At 39.2% G+C, this 22,111-nt stretch overlaps 1 protein-coding gene across 3 annotated transcripts in view; it reads left to right on the top strand.

Annotated features, from left to right (window-relative positions):
• Nucleotides 1–624: 624 nt before the first annotated feature.
• The window catches only part of LOC124613161 (transcriptional adapter 2B-like), a 91,492-nt gene continuing 70,005 nt past the window's right edge, over nucleotides 625–22,111 (top strand). The window contains exons 1-7 of one of the 3 annotated variants that reach the window (XR_006979613.1): nucleotides 625–1,026; nucleotides 1,127–1,224; nucleotides 1,329–1,388; nucleotides 15,226–15,367; nucleotides 15,681–15,898; nucleotides 18,175–18,250; nucleotides 18,515–18,671. Coding sequence is in view for 1 of the 3 variants with exons in the window: in XM_047141787.1 (XP_046997743.1) it covers nucleotides 1,020–1,026; nucleotides 1,127–1,224; nucleotides 1,329–1,388; nucleotides 15,226–15,367; nucleotides 15,681–15,898; nucleotides 18,175–18,250; nucleotides 18,515–18,671 (758 nt within the window). In the remaining 2 variants the exon portion in view is untranslated. The remainder of the gene's footprint in view (nucleotides 1,027–1,126; nucleotides 1,225–1,328; nucleotides 1,389–15,225; nucleotides 15,368–15,680; nucleotides 15,899–18,174; nucleotides 18,251–18,514; nucleotides 18,672–22,111) is intronic. The other 2 variants (XM_047141787.1, XR_006979614.1) reach the window with 2 other exon arrangements.

Below are 22,111 nucleotides of genomic sequence, written 5' to 3'. Positions count from 1 at the left end.
ATCACACACATAGCAAGGAAATTAATTAGCTACCTCAAATGGAGAAGCATCGTTGTCACTCAAAATCCTAACATGTCGTCGTGGCTGTTTATTTGGTGGCATCAAATGTGTCGGAAAGTCAAAAATTGATGGCACTGCTTCGTGTCTGAGACGTTTCTTCCACGTTCCAGGGCTCACTACGTAATCATCTTGCCGGAAAAGGTTTCCGCAAAGAAAACTGCAAGACATAGGTTTAAAATCTTTCCGCTTCACGGAAGTAATCCACTTCTTTAGCAGCTCTGGGTGCTTTAGAGGAAACCTGTTCAAAAACATCGAATTAGCAAACGCACTAAGTCTGTATTGTATCGGTAGTCCTATTACCTGTGAAATGGTAAGTCACTTTCCTTACTCCATCGCTTCGTACGCTTGAAAGCGGAACAAGAAATCACCATTTCGATAATCCTTAATTCCTTATACACCGTACAGACCGAAAGAAACTTCTTGCCAAATTCGAATATGGCGGGCAATACAGACGACAGTAATCAGCTGGTAGAGCCATCTATCGGTAGGTCCGGTAGTTGAGCATCCCTCATTTCGCTAGCTTTAGACGCCTGTGCTTATCAAGAGCAAAGATATTAGAAACGTATAACAAGGTGCATGTATCTTCTATCCACAGTTAAATGTTCAGTTTCAGTTAAAAAGTTACATGGAGAATTAACTGGCAGTGGCAAATTGTATTTTATTGTAATACTGCTTATTTAAAAGCTGAAGCTGTTTAGATTGGATACCTCTACTATTTTCTCAATTCAGATGTATTGGCATAATGGCGGATATGTGGTGACTACTGGGAAGTTGTTGAGTAGTCTGAGAGAGTTATGTTTCCTAATGGCTATGATCAGATTGCTGTTTGTATAATTTTACTGGTAACTGCTAAAAGTGTTTTGCACTAATATTTATGAAATTTGGGAAGGCTGGTTTAATGATTTCCATCATGTTTTGGTTTGATGATGTTTGGTAGCTGACGTCATAAGAGAACTAACATGGCGGGTAAGTGTTTGGTGTTGTGAATGGGTAGGCGTATTTTATGCTGTTACCTACACAATCTCTTCGAATTCTTTTACTAACGCTTTTATATTTTGTCTTTCAGATTTATTTGCAAAATATAACTGTACATATTGCCAGGAAGATATCACGGGACTAAGAATAAAGTGTGCAGAATGCCCTGATTTCGATTTGTGCCTACAGGTAGGGCGCTGTACGTCACGTGATGGTGGTGGGGATGCTAATGGGCGGTAAATTTGTAATTCGTAGTGACATTTATGAAAGATGTTTTATTTGTTATGTTTTAGTGCTTCTCTGCTGGAGGAGAGATTGGTCAGCATCGAAATGATCATGCCTACCAGTTCATGGTAAGTACAATTATTATTTATGCGTCGTTGGTTATTAGTGATAAAAATGAAGACTTTACAAGGCATACGGAATTAAAAGGTGATTCATCATCCTGGTAAATAAGTGGTCTCTGTTTCGTGTTACACTAGATTTTTGTTTTACTTTGTTGTAATTAGAAGAGTTTATTTGTGTAAATGTTTTTAATGTTGAGAGGTATTACATTTGTTTAACCTGTATTGCAGAGGCAAACGTGTAAACTATTAGATACTGTTGTCTTGATTGAAAACGATGAAGGTAAGCAATTACCTAGGCGTATCATTAAAGTCCTTGTTTTGCCAGTTAGTTTGCATCCACAAAGTTCGAATTTAGTTTAGGACTACGCTGATATCGTTTTGAAATCAGTGCTGCAATTTCTGTTTAATAATGTTAGTCACAGTACTCGTTATTGTATTGAAACACAATTACAAGCGCCTAGTAAATAGCAACAAAAGATAAAAGTACGTTTATTTACTTGTCTGTATAATGATTAAGTGCTCGACTTTTTGTACTGGCTTGTTGGATCAATAATGATGCAGTGCATCATCATACTGATTATTATTATTTCCCCTGAACTTCATGCAATAGTCTTTTCCCTATTAAATTTACGTGGGAGTAGTAAAAATCCAGTATTGTGCACACAGACCAATGACGTCATTAACATGGTGGAGCTATGAGCTTTAAGAAATAATCAGTGGTTGAGATCACTAGTAACACAAAAACATTAGCATAACATAAATGACAAAGTAATGGTGTTTCCACAGGAGTGTGGTTAAGGGGAGTGTCGTTATTAATTCCTTGAAACATATTTGAAACTTGAAAATATTAGACCACAGTGGGAAAAAAATTGAGATTTTTGCCATTTACATAATAACTACTACAGAATGCACACACACCTACACACATCATGCAATACCTTAAATTGTGGTTGGTGGATAATGAGCACAGTGCTAGCAATGGATAGTTAGATGTTCCTCCGGGTTGAGGCGAATTTGTTGTCCAAAGTGACACCATGTGTTTACTGTAATGCTCCTCAAGCCACTTCAGCATGATTCTGGCCTTGTGGCACAGACAGTTAGCTACCTTGCTGGAAGATGCCGGGTGTCACTGGGAAGAACATCAAACATGAAGGGATGCAGTTAGCCTGCAAGTATGTTTAGTAGTCCACAGCTGTCATGCCCCCTTCGATTACTACAACAGGTTCTGTGGAAGTGCAAGTAAATGCCCCCCATAGCGTAATACTGCCCCAGCTGCACTGCATACAAGATGCGACAATAAAGTAATGAGACTGATGTGAAAAAATATTTGCTTACTATTTTAGTCAAATCTAGTGTTGTCTCCTTCAAAGTAGTTCCCTTCTGATTGCACACACTTTTTCCAGTGCTTCTACCATTGATGGTAACATTTCTGGAACTCAATTCCTGTAATATCCTCCAAGACCCTCGTCACAGCTTTTTGGACATCTTGTGTTGTTTGAAAATGGTGTCCCTTGACTGCCATTTTGACTCTTGGAAATGGAAAAAAGTTGCACAGAGCAATATCTGGTGAATAAGGTGGTTGTGGTAGTACTGAAATTTGTTTTGAGGTTAAAAATTGCTGTACTGACAGAGCAGTATGGGATGGCGCATTATCGTGATGCAGAATCCAATTATCAGCAGTGTTGGCACGGACACAAAGAACTCTTGTACGAAGTCTTTCTGAAATTTCTTTGCAGTAATATTGGTTAACTGTTTGTCCAGGAGGCACCCACCCTTTATGAACAATTCCCTTGGATTCAAAGAAGCACACAAGCATGCATTTCACTTTTGACTTTGACAAGCAAGCTTTTTCTGGTCTGGGTGAGCCCTATGAACACCGTTGCAAACTTTGACGTTTTGTCTCTGGACGGTACTGAATAAACCAACTTTCATCACCAGTGATAACACGGCTCAACAATCCTGAATTGATTTCCATTTGCTCTGACAGATCGGCTGCCACATTTTTCCGTGATTCTCGCTGTTGTGGTGTGAGATTTTTGGGGGCCATTTTTGCACAAATCTTTCTCATACCAAGACGAACTGTTTTTTTGATTGATGTTTAGTTCTTCTGCAATCATTTTCATGGATTATCTTCGATCAGATCGTATGAGTTCACACACCCTGGCCAAGTTGACACCTGTCCGTGAGGTTGATGGTCATCCACTGCAGTCTTCATCTTCAACATTCGTTCTGCCTTCACTAAACATTTTATGCCAACAGAAAACTTGACCTCTTGACATAACCTCCTCTCCAAAAGCCTTCTGACACTTACCATAAGTTGTCATCGAATTTTCACCCAATTTAATGCAAAAAGAAATGGCATACTGTTACGCAATATTATGCGGTTCCATTTCCATGACGAAAGACACAAACACATGCTACCTTATTACAGCACAACGCACGACTGAGCAGTTGCGTCAATGTGCAACTTGGATTAGAAGCAGCTTATAGACCTAGGTCAAAGATATTGTACCTATGCACACCTGCAGGGTTGCCACACCTTGCAAAGAAAATCAGTCTCATTACTTTACTGTTGCACCTTATATGCGGCACGGTGCATGTTTTGAGCAGCCTTTCACTGGGTGGTGATATATCTAGAAAGACCATCAACATGGACTGTCAAGAAACAATGTTCATGTGACTAGGTGACACATTTACAGTGATCCACAATCAAACCTGATGATCCTGTACCCACTGCAGTTGTAATTGGCAATTTCATTGGGTCAGCGTGAGAATGTGTAGGGGTCACTTGCTGCTGAGCCCCATGTTCAACAATGTGACTGAATGGTGTACTCCAAAACACTTACCTGCACCAGCTTTGTAATCTGTTTTCAGATCTGTCACAGATTATCGCCTATCTCACTTTACGGAGTGGGCAAGTCTCTAACTTCTGCAGTTTCTGATGAGGTGTGAGCACCCCAACACCTTATCAATTATGTCAGTAGAATTGCCCATTTGTGGCCCAAATCGTTGCTATACTATGAATATCTCTCTCTCTCTCTCTCTCTCTCTCTCTCTCTCTCTCTCTCTCTCTCTCTCTCTCTCTGTGTGTGTGTGTGTGTGTGTGTGTGTGTGTGTGTGTGTGTGTGTGTGTGTGTGTGTGTGTGAGAGAGAGAGAGAGAGAGAGAGAGAGAGAGAGAGAGAGAGAGAGAGAGAGAGAGAGAGAGAGAGAGAGAGAGAGAGATAAGGGGGGAGCTCTTTTTATTGTGACACATTTGTTGGATTTATCAACTGATACCCAAAGTAGGCCTGTTACATTGCAACATAACCTAGAGCTCAGGCTACACCACAGAGCAGCCTGTCACCAAAACCACTATTGAGAAAATGCAAAAAGAAAGTAATATTGTGATCATCAATGCACCCTCCACCTCCACTAGTCCTATATGGGTCTGGTACACAACACGATCTATGCTATCACCCACATTAACTAAGACATTTTGTTAAAGAACAAGTACAGTATTTGAATTGAGACATACAAACAGAAACATTGCATATGCCAATTACGTAACATATGATATCACACTTAAGTGGATATACCGATGGTTGGCTTTGTTCACTAGACTGATTTGCGTGTTCTGTGTGTGACCTTTAGTCTTCATTGAGGTTGATATTTCCCCATGTCCAGTGCTTTTCCAGATATTTGTTACCATTAAATCTTTTAATACATGACAATAGGCCTACAGAGATTAGAGATACTGCCTTAGGAAAACATCATAACCATCATGTAAAATTTTGTTTACTATTTTCACTGCCTGACAGAAAAGTGAAGCACCCAGAAGAGGAAAAGAAAATGAAATAAAACTTCAGATACTGAAAGGGTATGTGATGTTATTCTAGTGATTACAAAATAAGTCAGATTTACAAAGAACTTGGCAGTATGAGTCCTCTTTTGTCAGTGTTATGTTGCACACCCTGTGTTGTGGAGCATGGACTGATTCAGTTGGGAAAGCTGTCATAAAGCCATTGTAGCTTCTGAGGCAAATTGACCCACAACTTTCTAACTGGTCCTTGATATCCTGGGTACTGGCACAAGTATGGAGTAGACATCCAAGCTGGTGCCACATATTCTATCAGGGACAGGTCTGGGGATCTTATGGGCCATGAGATTACCATAGCATCATGCAGACATCTCATTGACACGTGCCTTGTGTGATGGACATTGTCTTGTTGAAAAATGTCAACAAGACACTGTTGTCTGAGAGGTAACAAATGAGGATGCAGGATGTCTGTTATGCACCATCAGAGTTCCCTCAGTCACTGCTAGCTGTGAATGAAGTCATACCCAAAGGCTTCCCACACTGACGCAAATATCAACACTGTGCCTGTCCAAAACATTGGATGAGTGGGACCTTTGCCCAGGTCACCGTGATACTCACTGACGAGGATCATCTACGGTGGTTCAGAACCAGTATTCATCCCTAAACAATGCAACACCATTCAGCAGCAGTCCATGTTTGCTGGTGACAGCACTATTCCAAATTCAGCCATTTGTGTTGTGGTGTTAATGGCAGCCTGCGAATGGGCTGGTAATTCCCTGTTCTGGCCACTGCTAGTAGCCAGCCAATGGTGTGAGATGACACACGATGTTGCAGAGAGCCTGTTACTAGTTCTTGAATGGTAGATACTGTTGTGAAGGGGTTGCTATATGCTTGGCAAACAATATGGCAATCGTCCCTTTTGGTGATCTACTGGAACCTTGATGAGTATGCTTGCTTTCTTGTTTCCATGCAGTCACACATCTGAATGCCCTACATATCTGGATACTGCATGATTTGACCAGCCAGCCAAATGAAGATCCAAAATAAGACCCCTTCCAAACTCTGTTTGGTGCTGATAACACTTGGGTTATATGAGTATACAGCACCCTCAGTATCCTTCACAATGATCACTCATCATCTGATTGTCTTCACATCCCTTATGTACTGTACTAGGCCTGGTAATAATGCAAAACATGGACAACACTAAAGTGATCTGCTGGCCATTCTACATCTCATAGAGAATTGAAAGCCTTAATCATTTACATGCCTGCTGATGGCATTTATGTGTACATTGACATGTGACCATGTCTTTTGTGTGCTTCCTTTTTTTATTTATTTTTTTTTATTTATTTATTTTTATTTCAACTTCAGATCACACAAATGGTACCATTTCCGGTTTTGACTTTTTACCAAGTCGTCATAAGATGATTTGAATACGTTACGTATTAACTTGTCAACTGGAGAGACACTCACCAAAACAACTTTCTCACATTGTTGTGAAATTGTGTACTGCAGTAAAATTTTTTGATGCCATTAAATTTGTAAACTTTTCTTGTGTACATTATTCTCTGAGAAATGGACAGATGAGATAAATGAGTGCACATGTAGTCCAGATATTAGTGTTACAGTTTGAAAAGTAGTTGGCTCAGATGAAGACATCAGTATGTTCATGTACTGTCTACACGTACCCACATAGACATATACAGAGCTATGCCATCTAAGGGCAATAATAAATTTCAAGCAGGAAGTGTTACAAAAACTCAAACAGCAGCAAACCCAGTCAGTGGTTAGAAATTTTCTTGCACGAAATTTTGTGCATTTCTTACAGCTTCGTTAGTTAATATTAACTCTGTGGGAAGGACATGCAATTTTTTTATTATTTGTCTAATTTTATTTATTTTTATAATAGAGGGAAACATTCCACATGGGAAAAATTTATCAAAAAACAAAGATGATGTGGCTTACCAAACGAAAGCGCTGGCAGGTCGAAAGACACACAAACATACACACAAAATTCAAGCTTTCGCAACAAACTGTTGCCTCATCAGGAAAGAGGGAAGGAGAGGGAAAGACGAAAGGATGTGGGTTTTAAGGGAGAGGGTAAGGAGTCATTCCAATCCCGGGAGCGTAAAGACTTACCTTAGGGGGAAAAAAGGACGGGTATACACTCGCGCACACACACACATATCCATCCACACATATACAGACACAAGCAGACATATTTAAATTCTTACCAATTTTTAATTACAAATATTCAAATTTTTTAATTAGGGCGGCTTTTGACAACTGCAGCATCATTTGAAGAATCAACTACTCAATGTGCAGTGTTTTATCCTACATGCTGGCACTCTCACATAGATGATATATGCATTCCCCAACCATTTAACTAATGACATGGTGTCATTCAATTTATGCGAACAAATTGATATTAATTCTGTAATCCTCTTCACTAATGTGGATGTGTACAGAAACTTGGGTGGAACACTTTGCCATTGTGTGCACAGGACACTTACCAACCTGTCGAGGTACCAGCATGATGACATTTACCATCATCCTCAACAGAAAAATTGCACCCTACACACATTGACTAGTAAGTCGTACTGAACAAATGTTACAGGAAGTGAGATGGAAACTGTGTTCTACTTTGAGCCAACATATTAGATAATAGAATCAAAACTAATGAAATTGGTGGAGCTTATGTGCAGGTTGACACTATTCCAGCTTTCATTCTAACCGTCAGATGTTGCTGATTTATATTAATCTGAAATGAAAAGAACTCTTACCCCTTACATCACTTTAGGCATGTTCATACAGTTGCCTGGTATAAGTTTACCAACTGTCATATGGGTTGTGTAGCAGTGCCCTTGATACCGTTTACAAAGCCTCCCACGTGACATAATGAGGAATTTTTGTTTGTGGCACCAAAATCTTGTAGAGAATATGTCAAATTAAAAAAGAATGTAACAATTCCTAATTGTCCAGCACAGCTATCAGATAAGATCTGAATATGTTCCATAATGGGAAACTCTTATTGAAGGATCTTAATTATGTTCTTCATAAAAACCCACACACTGATCTTGTTGTGAGTTAAGTTTTCGCTGATATGTACTAACCTTCTCAGCACTGTTATCATCAAATTGAGCAACAGCAGTGAAGGGAGTGACTTGTTGATATGTACATGCACTCTGTACACCACCCTGAGAAGCATCAGTATAACTGAAGAACAGCTGTTTCATTTTTAACATTTTTATGGAGTCTTCAGAATGTTAGGCCTACATTTTTTAATATATCAGTCAGTTTTGAAAGCTGTTAACTGCTTTTCAATTTCTTTCAAACATCTACTGCTTCTCTGTGTTCATCTACAGTGAATCTTCAACTTTCTGAATCTTCCCTTATCATTCTTCCATTCAGTCTCACTGTCCACAATGCACCGTCCACTAGTCTTTGAATCGAAAGCTGTTTACATTCACGTTATTAACAGATGTATAGTATCATGCCCATAACTTTCTTTTCTCAACTTCACTTCAGCTGTATCTGAAAAAGACATCATTAATGATTGTAAGTTTTATAACTAACTACAGGAATTCTAAACTTCCATCATTAGAGGATTAATCCTTATAGAATTTATTGTGTTAAAATTCGTGATTAAATTTAATATCTAGTAAGCATATTGTATGTATAACATGATGTAAAACATGATGTAAAACATGATGTAAAACATGATGTAAAACCTCCTCTTCTACAGGTCTTCAGCATACATAAATGAAGATCTAGTTTAGAGATATATTTCTAGAATACCTAGGCAGTCAATATAGGAAACAGATCCACCAATGAATTTACCACTCAGCTAACAAAGTTCAAATGTTCTATTTGTGGTAAGATGTATATTTTTATTTTCAAAGACTGTATTTCCATAGGGGTAATGCAGGAGTAAGTTTAATAATGAATAAAAAATAGGAATGCGGGTAATCTACTATAAACAGCATTGTGAACGTATTGTTGTGGCCAAGATAGATACGAAGCTCACGCCTACCACAGTAGTACAAGTTTATATCCCAAATAGCTCCTCAGATGACGAACAGATTGATCAAATGTTTGATGAGATAAAAGAAATTTTTCAGATAGTGAAGGGAGACAAAACTTTAAGTCATGGGTGACTGGAATTCGATAGTAGGAAAAGGAAGAGAAGGAAATTAGAAGGTGAATATGGAATGGGGGTAAGGAATGAAAGAGGAAGCCGCCTGATAGAATTTTGCACAGAGCTTAACTTAATCTTAGCTAACACTTTGTTCAAGAATCATGAAAGAAGGTTTTATGCATGGAAGAAGCCTGGAGATACTGGAAGGTTTCAGATAGATGATATAATGGTAAGACAGCGATTTAGGAACCAGGTTTTAAATTGTAAGACATTTCCTGGGGCAGATGTGGATTCTGACCACAATCTATTGGTTATGAACTGCAGATTGAAACTGAAGAAATTGCAGTAGAAGAAGAATGGGTAGCTTTGAGAGGTGAAACAGTGAAGGCAGCAGAGGATCAAGTAGGTAAAAAGACGAGGGCTAATAGAAATCCTTGGGTAACAGAAGAGATATTGAATGTAATTGATAAAAGGAGAAAATACAAAAATGTAGTAAATGAAGCAGGCAAAAAGGAATACAAACGTCTCAAAAATGAGATTGACAGGAAGTGCAAAGTGGCTAAGCAGGGATGGCTAGAGGACGAATGTAAGGATGTAGAGGCATATATCACTAGGGGTAAGATAGATGCTGCCTACAGGAAAGTTAGAGACCTTCGGAGAAAAGAGAACCAATTGCATGAATATAAAGAGCTCAGATGGAAACCTAGTTCTAAGCAAAGAAGGGAAAGCAGAAAGGTGGAAGGAGTATATAGAGGGTCTATACAAGGACGATGTTCTCGAGGACAATATTATGGAAATGAAAGAGGATGTAAATAAAGATGAAATGCGAGATATGATACTGCGTGAAGAGTTTGACAGAGCACTGAAAGACCTAAGTCGAAACTAGGTGCCGGGAGTTGACAACATTCCATTAGAACTACTGATAGCCTTGGGAGAGCCAGCCCTGACAAAACTCTACCATCTAGTGAGCAAGATGTATGAGACAGGCGAAATACCCTCAGACTTAAAGAAGAATATAATAATTCCAATCCCAAAGAAAGCAGGTGTTGACAGATGTGAAAATTACCGAACTATCAGTTTAATAAGTCACAGCTGCAAAATACTAACGCGAATTCTTTACAGACGAATGGAAAAACTGGTAGAAGCCGACCTTGGGGAAGATCAGTTTGGATTCCGTAGAAATGTTGGAACACGTGAGGCAATACTAACCTTACGACTTATCTTAGAAGAAAGATTAAGAAAAGGCAAACCTACGTTTCTAGCATTTGTAGACTTAGAGAAAGCTTTTGACAACGTTAACTGGAATACACTCTTTCAAATTCTGAAGGTGGCAGGGGTAAAATACAGGGAGCGAAAGGCTATTTACAATTTGTACAGAAACCAGATGGCAGTTATAAGAGTCGAGGGGCATGAAAGGGAAGCAGTGGTTGGGAAAGGAGTGAGACAGGGTTGTAGCCTCTCCCCGATGTTATTCAATCTGTATATTGAGCAAGCAGTAAAGGAAACAAAAGAAAAATTCGGAGTAGGTATTAAAATTCACGGAGAAGAAGTAAAAACTTCGAGGTTCGCCGATGACATTGTAATTCTGTCAGAGACAGCAAAGGACTTGGAAGAGCAGTTGAACGGAATGGACAGTGTCTTGAAAGGAGGATATAAGATGAACATCAACAAAAGCAAAACGAGAATAATGGAATGTAGTCAAATTAAATCGGGTGATGCTGAGGGGATTAGATTAGGAAAGGAGACACTTAAAGTAGTAAAGGAGTTTTGCTATTTAGGGAGTAAAATAACTGATGATGGTCGAAGTAGAGAGGATATAAAATGTAGACTGGCAATGGCAAGGAAAGCGTTTCTGAAGAAGAGAAATTTGTTAACATCGATTATAGATTTAAGTGTCAGGAAGTCGTTTCTGAAAGTATTTGTATGGAGTGTAGCCATGTATGGAAGTGAAACATGGACGATAACTAGTTTGGACAAGAAGAGAATAGAAGCTTGTAAATGTGGTGCTACAGAAGAATGCTGAAGATAAGGTGGGTAGATCACGTAACTAATGAGGAGGTATTGAATAGGATTGGGGAGAAGAGAAGTTTGTGGCACAACTTGACTAGAAGAAGGGATCGGTTGGTAGGACATGTTTTGAGGCACCAAGGGATCACAAATTTAGCATTGGAGGGCAGCGTGGAGGGTAAAAATCGTAGAGGGAGACCAAGAGATCAATACACTAAGCAGATTCAGAAGGATGTAGGTTGCAGTAGGTACTGGGAGACGAAGAAGCTTGCACAGGATAGAGTAGCATGGAGAACTGCATCAAACCAGTCTCAGGACTGAAGACCACAACAACAACAACAACAGAGTTGAGTGATATGTAAGGCTTAGTCAGTGTAGGAATTCAGCAGTGGTAGAACATCCCAATGAGTGTGACATGGCCATACAATTCTAGGAATCTGGCGTATTTGTTAAGTAGCACTTGCCTTAAAGGCAAAGATATGAAAGGCAATTGAGATAATGGAAGTGCCTGCCAACAGAAATCATGACAATGAATACAGGCTTCCATCATATTGACTGCCATCAGTAGAAAGCCTACAAGCCAACTGCAGTCACAAGGCTATTCCATCGGGTACAGCAGCCTAAGCCATGTAGCACAAATTGCTTTAGCTGCCATTAAGCATTGCAGGAGTGGTATCGCATCGCATCAGAACACTGGCTTGCCCCTCATTCAACACTATCATTCACACTGTTCTCTTTCGTAGTTTCTTGGTGACTACTGTTCCTAATTATTTTTGAACTTTATTTTTTGCACACATTTTTTGGTTTTTGTAACTACAGACTTTAGGATTTTACAGTAATGTTGGTTACCAAATGAGGATGTGCAGCTGTTAGGATGCTGACCTCGTATTTTAGAGGATGGAGCTGCTCTGCCCAGCCATCCCGATTTGGGCTTTCCGTAGTTTTGGTGGATCACTGTGGCACATTCTGGGACGGTTCCTTAACCTAGGCCATGGCCGATTACCTGTCCTACCCCTGTAAGCTACCTGTTCTATCCCATTAAAGCATAATATGTATGTTGTGTGTTATATTTTGGCCTATTGATTAGTATTGTATTACCTTGACAAATCTTACATCATTTTGAGATTATCCCTGGGTGAATAAAGATAAGCCAGTAATAGAATTTCAGACCTTTACTACATCCTGTCCTGTTAATGGGGTAAAGCTCTTTCTCACTGGTACAAGATACATTAATCGCTGGATTTCTCCTTCCATGGTTGTGCTTCAGTGACTGGTGTTAAGGTACACAAGTGCCTATATTTGGTTGAAACTGAAAGTCCAGCCACTGAAAGGTGCCTGACACAATGTATAGGAAGATGCTAAATATATTTCATCTTTTGGATAGCATTTATCCCATCTAGTAAGAGGTCTGCGTTTTCAGGATTTGGCAAATTTTATTTTATTCTTTAACTTTGTGGCTGGATCTCTTACTGATGCCACAGTTATCAAGGTAACATAAGGGAAGGAAGCTGTGTGTGTCATCTGTATGTGAATTCACCCATTTCATAGTCTGTGCATTAATGCTTTGGATTTTATTTGGGAATATTAAATCAGTTCATCCTGCTGCAAATGTAGGCTATAAAGCTGCACTCTGTAGAATCAAGTTATTGAAATGTCGCCCACGTTCACTGGGAGGAGGTGGCAGAAAATGAGAGCTTTATTGCCCACCTCATAGACTTACTACCTTATGAAATATAGATAAACAGTGAAGTTGAAGGCCTTTGCATGGGATGTTAAGTGGTGGAGAAATCCAATACTATTCCTATTTCAGGAAGCAAAATATATAAATTATATCTTATTTATAAGAACCATTAATATGATACTGGAAAGTGCTAAATGCAGTATAAATAATAGTTGACTGGCATGCAAACAATACTGAAATCATTACTGAGCTTCTGGGTGTCATTTATCAGGGCTAGCTATATCTACATCTATACTTTGCAAACCAGTGTGAAGTGTGTGGCAGACCTAACAGACTAAGAAAAATGTACATATTCTCTCGCATGATTAAATTGTGCCAACACTGCAGACCAATTGAGGTCACACTGTCCTGCATACTGTTCTTTTGAATATGTAGCCAAGATGTCATATCTTTCTTGCACAATGTTATGGCAACATAACTGGTCGCCATGAAATGCTGCTTGACGTACTGTGTTGTCCAGGGAAACTACTACTCCCGTTTATATATTCTGATTATCCCCTCCCTTTGTATTGCTGTGATGAAGGGAAGGGTTAGACAGTGAATTGAAGGGAGGAGAGGCTTCCCCAGCTAACCCAGTGTGTCATGGAGGACTTGATGGTGGAGTAGTGTGGAAATACTGTCCCAAGAAGACATGACAACCTGGCAGCGTAGCTGAAAGGACATTCTGCACAACGAGTATAAACATAAAGTGAGAATTTACAAATACTATCATATGCTTTGGAAAAAATCATCTTTGGCATGCAATTCATAACTTAGAGGTAATTTGAGTTGCCATTCCTAACTTCTTATGAATTCAGAAGATGGGTACTGGCTCTCTCTAACACATGCTGTGACCTCCACATGTGGTGTTTTTGTCCAGCTAAATGCTCCTATTTCTCCTGCTAAGATTTTTACCTTCCCTTTTCTGTTTAAATTTTGCGCTATCGTATGTGCTCTTTGTCCCTTGCCCACCTCCTTCCTCTTCTGTACCTATTTCTGCTCTCTTATTTATTTTCTATTCATTTTTGTTGGCCTTAAGTCTGTTTCTTGTGCCCCTCTCCTATTTACTTATCTTTCTTTTGTTTTTCCACATTATGGATTGTTTCCACCTTTGTTTTATTTTGTGTTTCACATTTGGCGCATCCATCTGGCTGTTTACTGCTCATTCTTTAAAGTATTCTAGACATTGAATTGTTACTTTCTAATCATTTCCTTTGCATGGTGTCAGTCTTGCGAGGATTTGGAGAAGTTTCCTCTCCCTTCAGCACCTGTCCATGTTCTGTTTCTTTTCCTTGTTTTCTTAGTTTATTCTAAAGACACAATTAAAAAAACAGAAATCTGATATTCAATGTATAAAAACGAAAAATAAAATGAAGAAATAAGTAAAAAAACACTTGATGTGTCTGTAAGATCAGCTTTAATTGTTCTGGGTTTTTCATGTGATTCATGTTGCTCTTCTCTTGCAAATATTTTTATGAAGTTCTGTTTTCATTTTGAATGTATTGTCAGTACTAGAGTTATCAATATCTGCTGGTGCTATCCTTGACTGCTCAGTCTTTTCTACGATAATTTGTAAGATTTCTGTGATGGGTAACGCAAATGAAACAGGTAAAATGAGTAGCTGATAGTCATTCAGATGTACAGATTTTGCCTGATTAAAACTGGGAGTGTTGCTTTGTGGTGTGGTATGATGTATCTCTTTGGTATAGAGGTGTATGTAATACTATGATAAGGCATCGTGTGAGCAATACTGTGTATAAGGACAAATGTGGCAGGTTTGGTGTTTATAATGTTAGTTCCCTCTGTCTGTCCTGCTCTGAATGTTGAACTTGTGATGTCATCCAAATAACATGGTAGTGTATTTTTCATGTGCTTACCAAATTCTTCCTGGCTCTCACAAAATGACTTTTGCCGATTACATTTCCTCTTTCACATGATATTATTCCCGTAATATTTAATTTGTATTGTGTCATATGATGCACAGCTACATTTTTCATGTGGATTGTTGATTTAATACCTCGTATGGAGGTAGACTCAGAAACCTGAGCTATTTGTGGCACTATATACTGCATTAGGAATGAAAAAGCATAGGGGAAAAAAAAGCTTATTAAAGAATCCCATTTTCAGTGTTAAAGACTTTGCTGAGTCAGTTATTGAATGTTGTATGTTACTCTTTCTTAGGATTCGGGTGCAATTGGAGTTGGTCTTGGACGAGGTGGATGGTCAGCTCGTGAAGAACTGCATTTATTGAATGCCATTGAACAGTATGGCTTTGGAAACTGGGAAGATATAAGCAGACATATAGAGACTCGTACAAGTGAAGGTAATTTATTGTCCAGGAATGCTTGAGCATGTGTGAGGGTTTATGGAGGAGGGTTTTTCAATACATTAAAACAAAGAATTATTTTCTTTGTCTGATTCCAGCTGCTGTTGAATGTTTTGTACTTCTCTATAAAACAAGCAACTGTTTGTTCATTACAATTGCATTTTGTCATGCATGTTTGTTTAACGGCTTCACTGATTACTCTTTGGTTTTCATATAGTGCTTTATATGTGACATTGCATTTCCAAAATTTGATTCCATGGTTAATTTTTTATCATGTATTGGAAATTAACAAATGCACATCTAATTGCAGAAGCCAAGGAAGAATACATATCACGCTTCATAGAGGGAAGCATCGGTCGTTTAACATGGCCTCCTGCACAGAGTTCAAAATCGAAACTGACTGATCAGACATGCACAAATTCTGATCCACTTTCTCCTACACTGACAGCACAGCTGCCGCCAATGGATATTACTCCAGAAGAGGCAACACAGCTTGGATATATGCCACAGCGAGATGATTTTGAGAGGGTATGTTCTTCCAAAGTGTTCTTAACATGGACTTAATTAGAAACATGAAGAATGCAGCTACAGAAATGAGACTGGCAAACACTATTGTGGAACAGCTAAATTGGCAGTTTGGGGGCAACGGGAGGGGGGGGGGGGGCAGGCAAGTATTGGAGGTGCACCCTCCTCTTTTCTCCTGCCCCAACCTGTGTTCTCATTTTTGACATCAGTCATCAGAAATGGCCTTCGTGTTGTCTAGCCAAATCCAGCAGACTATGAAGCTTTGTAGCAGCTGAGGAGAGCTCCGCCTACCATCCTAAGGGAGCCATGGGTCTGATGATGGTTATGTAAAAATAACCGAAACCGGTTACCTATATCATTGAAACATAAATGGTGTGATCAAGACTGAACTTTAGTCAAAATATAATAATCTATTGATCACTGTATTCCAAAAATGTTTACCAAAATTGTATTAAATATCTATTGAATGTTGTAGAATATTACACCAGTGTTGTGTGTGTTTCATTCATTAGATTAGATTAGATCAGTTTTTCATTCCATAGATCCTCATGGATGTGGAACATGCAAATTTTTTTTTTTTTAAGCTGAAATAACAATACTAATAGTATGAATATATATACAGTATTGCTATATTGTTGAGAGGAAAAAGGAAATGGGAAGAAGACAGGAACAGTGTTTACATGTCCTGGTATGAAAAACAAAGTGTAACTTAGAATTCAGGGTCCAAAGACTCATATGAAGCAATGATAATACTTTCTAACAAATTGTTTTAGGCACTTACTTTCAGAAAGTTGTTTTCTTGAAAATTTCTAGTGTGGCCTATGTACTTAACCCAGCTTCCCACAGTAATATTAGCAGTGGCTTCCTCATGTAAATTCTACGCTCATTTAATTCTGAATATGTACTTTTAGATGCAACCTTTCCTTTCATTGTGCCACCATATTTTCAGTTGGGTTGTAGTAGAAGTGGGTCTGGTTTTGAACGGACTTGTGGCATGTGACTTCTCCAACATATCCACTTTTGTATAGCTTCCAAAATTCAAATGTTTCTCTCTTCACCACTGAGTTTCTTTCATCCTTGTGTTTGAATTAGTCATTATCCATGTTGATGACACAACCCTCCTCTGAACTGCTCAGTAAATCAGTGATTTGAAATGTCACTATTCATCTTCTCATGATAATTGCTACATTTCTGAATGTAAATATTAGATTTGCATTTTTGATATAACTGTATTCTGATGACTTTTCTTTTGCTAGTGAGCATTTTTCGGGTCACCATTGCCCTTTGCATCCTGGCAAATATGCTCCTTGGAATAGTTTTGGATGAGTTGGGTATCATTAATATAAATAATTGTCTGACTGATTTTCTATCCCAGTGTTGTGCATTTTATTCAGAAAAGTTGCACAAACTGTTGCAATATTAAATTTCTCCACCAGAACACATCTTTCATTATTGCATTTTCTGTATTTGGATCCTGATGATTTCTGAATCATGCCAACAGAATCTTGTCATGTAAGACATCTGCTATCTTTTGCTGAATGGGTTACATGCTACAGTTGTACAATTCCAGTACAATATGACAGACAGTATCCTTCCGGAAATCCTCCAAACCAGTGATATTTCTTCTTCCACTAACATTTTTCCTCAGATATTGAAACTTTGTATCTTGATCAAAAACAATTACTGTTTACGTATTCACAGTGATGCATGTTTCACCTACTTCAAGGCATATTCACATCGTCTGATAAATGTTGATTAGCACATTATGGATATAAATGATAAAATATCTGCAAAAATAAATTGCCCACTTTACGTACAATAAAAATATTCAAGGCAGATATATGCTCCTGTCATGTATTAAAAAGCATAATATCTGATAACCTTGCTGGGACATGTCATACGGTCCAGTGAATACAAGGTAGCATGAGGCCTGTACAATCTGTCAAATGCTAAAATTCTGGAAACGTCATTCTATATCCTCTGACCACATATGCATAAAGTGTGTGTGGTCATGGTATACACAATTATATTTCCAGCAAGTTTACGATATTACTGGTTCAAAACTCTTATGACCAATGCTGCCATTTTTCTTGTTCACAATAGTAGATATTTGTGCTTCTCATTTGTGTAGCATTTTCTGGTATACGCTCCTGTTCTATGCCAATCAGTTACAGTGCCAGTATGGCTCTTATATACTCTTTGACTTACTCTATGGCACTATATTGTACTTGAATATTCTTATTCCTTACATCTTGGCTCATGACATTACTTTTATTTAGGAATATGACAATGGAGCAGAATCATTGGTGTCGTCATTGTTTGTAAACAACATTGAAGATGAAGAATTGGACATTGGTAAGTGTCTCAAAAATTGTAAGATAGCCCCTTTTTTTCTTTTTTAAGGCATGAGTTAGACTATGAAAAAATATTTTATTTTAATCAGTTCTAAGCGATTGAATATACATATGCATTCGATTCGTACTCTGATGGCATATTGCTTGCTGAACGAACACTTAGTGTAAAACGAACGGTGATTCATTTATTTAACCAAAAGTAAGTTTTGGTCTAATGTTGTGTCACAAATAGGAATATACTGATGTCATTGTTATAATTTTTCAGCACTGAAACTGGCCCAGGTTGACATGTACACAAGACACCTTCGTGAAAGGGCGAGACGGAAGAGATTGGTGAGAGACTATCAGTTAGTTTCGCAGTTCTTTGCTTCCAACAGGAAAGACAGACCAGTGCAACGGAAGAAGCTTTCTAAAGAGGAAAGGTAAGATTTGGTACCTATGTGTAGCATGTATTGCAGTAATCACTATTGTCACATTGTGACCAAAATAATCCAAATCCAAAATCAGGGTCATCAATAGGGTACAACACTTAGAACTGAAGGCACATTTACTACAAAGTCAACATACAGATAGAAAGAAACAGAACTGAACTGGATGGAGAGTGCTGCTGTTTATAGAAACATCGAATATTCCAGACTGTACTAACATAAGGACTTTTGAGACCCTTCCATAAATTATAAATACTGACTAACAAATAATTGCTGTTGGTTTGGTGTGACATGTTGACCTGCAGTACGCGATCCAGCGATACTAACTGCTACGCCACATTGCATGCACCACAACTTGTGACATTGCTCTCTCTCCTGGAGAGACCTTCAGACCTTCTCATAAGAACCAACTATAGCCTCCTTGATCTAGATGTTATCAATGGCTGTGCTGACAGAATTTCACAGCCTTGTCATATTGTCATGTGCTCTTCACTATGATGAGCATTGAAGGCAGACCCTCTGTCAAAACTTCATGTTTGTTGAGCTGGCCTTAAGTTCCCTTGAGCGAGAAGTCCCCATCACTGATTTGTGCCTCAGGACTGTAGCAGGGCTTCGCATGGAGGTCATGGACGACATCTCTACACTTTTGTGTTCGTGATCCAGTGTCATAATCATCCAGAGTAGTGCGTTAGTAACTTTCCTGATATTTCGCATTTCCTCACAGGTGTAAAAATCCATATCGAGTCTCCTATGCCGAGTCTCACCAGCTGCTGATTGGCATTATAGTGCTCTTGATGATTCTCTCGTGTGTCCAGAGTGCATGTCAAGCCAACTGTCTTGCTTCTTCAATCCTGATATGATACATCTCATGTAGTTGCGTTAGTAACATCTGGTTGAAATGGGAACAGTGTATCTGTTGTCATTTTGGCCTTGTGACTGTGGAGCAGAAAGAACAGACTGAAGTCTATAGTATCTTGCTTCTCTGTGTTCTAGGGAACTCTCATTACTGTCAGTGTTCTATCCCAATCTCCATGTTAATCATTAACTTACATTGAGAGCATATCTGCCAGTGTCTTAGCAAAGCATACTGTAGGTGGTAAGCATTTTTCATCCTGCTGGTAATATTACAATGTGAACTTACCTGTGATACTAGTCTTGACTGAAGAACTTTTACACCATCAGAGGTCATCACACTGGGTCTTCTACTAGGGACCTTGCAATTTCTGGAGCGTCAGCATTTGCTACAGCTTTGGTGGCAGCGTAGCAGATGAGGTAGTCAGTGCAGACTATTATCCATCAATTCTCATTTGTTAACTTAAGGAACCTCCCTAAGAAGTTGAGTCCGATCCAGTGGAATAGTGCTGCTACAGGTGGAACTGGTATCAGATGGCTCGAAGGTAATTGCGGCCCATGTTTCAATCAACTGGGTATTCCTGAAGTCTCAGTGCCTATCTCACCAGGTGACTCGATTGGTACTTCGTGCTAGACAATTAGCATAGAGAATGGTGATCTGTCACAACAGTGAATGATTTGCCAAATAAATACAACCAGAACTTGTTACTGGAGCTAACAACTGCCAGGCACTTTCTCCTGGTTGTAGAGTAATTCATCCTAGACTTCTTGAATTTCTACAAAACTGCAGCTATCCGTAACCTCTAGTGTCTGTCTGAAGTTCTGTCTTGGCATTCTCATCATATGTTGCTAGGACTGGAGCTGTTAGTACTTTCTTAAGGACAAGGAAAGAACTTACTTGCACCTCATTCCAGGAAAATTTGGCATTTCTTCAGTATTTCTTTCAACAGATGTTCCTTTGTAAAAGAGCCTTTTGTTAACAGCTGATAGTACGAGCACATTCTGAGAAAACTTCTTATATGACAAATATGCTTAGGAATCAGAAAATTTGTGACTGCTCTAATTTTCTCTGGATCGGGAAAGGCTCCATCACCATTAACTGGATGCTGCAAGATTTTTATTTTGTGGTCAATCAAGATGCACTTTCTTAGATTCATGTGGAGGCCTGCAGTTGGAATACACTTCAATGTGGTTGTCAGGTAACTTAGATGATCTAAAATGTCTGCAATGAGACCGTGAGGCAACTAGCACCTGGACAGGTTGCTCCTCGATGAGATTTCCTAACACCTAGGCAACTGTTGGCCATGGAGATTTTCATCTGTGGCGGCCTCATCTCCATAGATGGTTGCCTTACTTAGTTTTCCTGCATTCTACAGCTAGATGATTGTTGGAACGAGGGGGGGGGGATCAAATATAAATGGGATTTTTGTTCCTAAACATCAACAGTTGGTAGGACTGGCTCCACACTTCTGCTACGCTTAGGCGGGACCGTTAGAAGTGAGGAGATCATGTTGTTAGATATTTCCCTCCATTTCCCTCCATTTCTCATGATGTCTGAGCAACAGGTGCACCCCCTCCATTGCGCAACACATAATTATCAAGTTTATTGCTCGTGAAGGAGTTAACAGCAGCAGAAATTTGCCAAAGATTGACTGCACAGTTCGATGATAAAACATTATCAAGGACACATGTGTTTGCCTGGCATAAAAAGTTCAAGGAAGGACAAGAATGTGTGGAAAATCAGCAACACGATTCCCATCCTCGGACCAGCATTGCAGACAAAAACATTTGTGCAATTGAAGACATTACTGACGGCGATCGATGGACCATAGTATCAGAAATTGCACAAAAAGACGGAATCAGTTACGGGAGCTGTCAAGCAAACATCACAAATGACCTACAGTTCCGTAAAGTGTGTTCCAGCTGGGTCCCTAAACTTTTGACCTAAAATCTGAAGTTGAGATGTTTGGAGGTCTGTCAGAGGCTCACAGCAGGGTTTGCGGAAGAAGGTGATGCATTTTTGAGTCGGATCGTTACCTGCGACGAAAGATGGGTTCACCACTACACTCCAGAATCCAAACAAGCCAGTAAGGAGTGGCGGAGGAAAGTGGAAGCAGCACCAGTGAAAGCCAAGACTACTGTCAGCTGGTAAGGTTCTTTCAACAATTTTTTTCAATCAGCAAGGTGTTTTGCTGATTGATTTTTTGCATGAGTGATGCACTACCAATGCTGCTTACTACTGCGAACTGTTGAACAAAACGAGAGTTGTATATCGCTGCAAAAGATGAGACCAGTCGATTCGACAGGTCATCCTCCACACACACACACACACACACACACACACACACACACACACACACACACACACACACACACACACACACGGATGGCAAGATGCCAGTATAGCCCATACAAAAGTGTTCCAAAACTGCTCCAGGACCTAAATGTAGAATCTGTAGAAGAAACAGTGTGATTTCCTTGCAAAACGCAGTTCGATAAATTTGTAAACCTCAGTGTTCACGGAAGGCTGCGTGACAGTTCTGAAGTGACCATAGAGAATCATGCATGGGACTACTGAGTAT

This window comes from Schistocerca americana, chromosome 4, assembly GCF_021461395.2.
Source record: "Schistocerca americana isolate TAMUIC-IGC-003095 chromosome 4, iqSchAmer2.1, whole genome shotgun sequence".
Lineage (NCBI taxonomy): Eukaryota > Metazoa > Arthropoda > Insecta > Orthoptera > Acrididae > Schistocerca > Schistocerca americana.
Note: the sequence above shows the minus strand (reverse complement) of the source record. Positions and strands in the feature narration are given on the sequence as shown.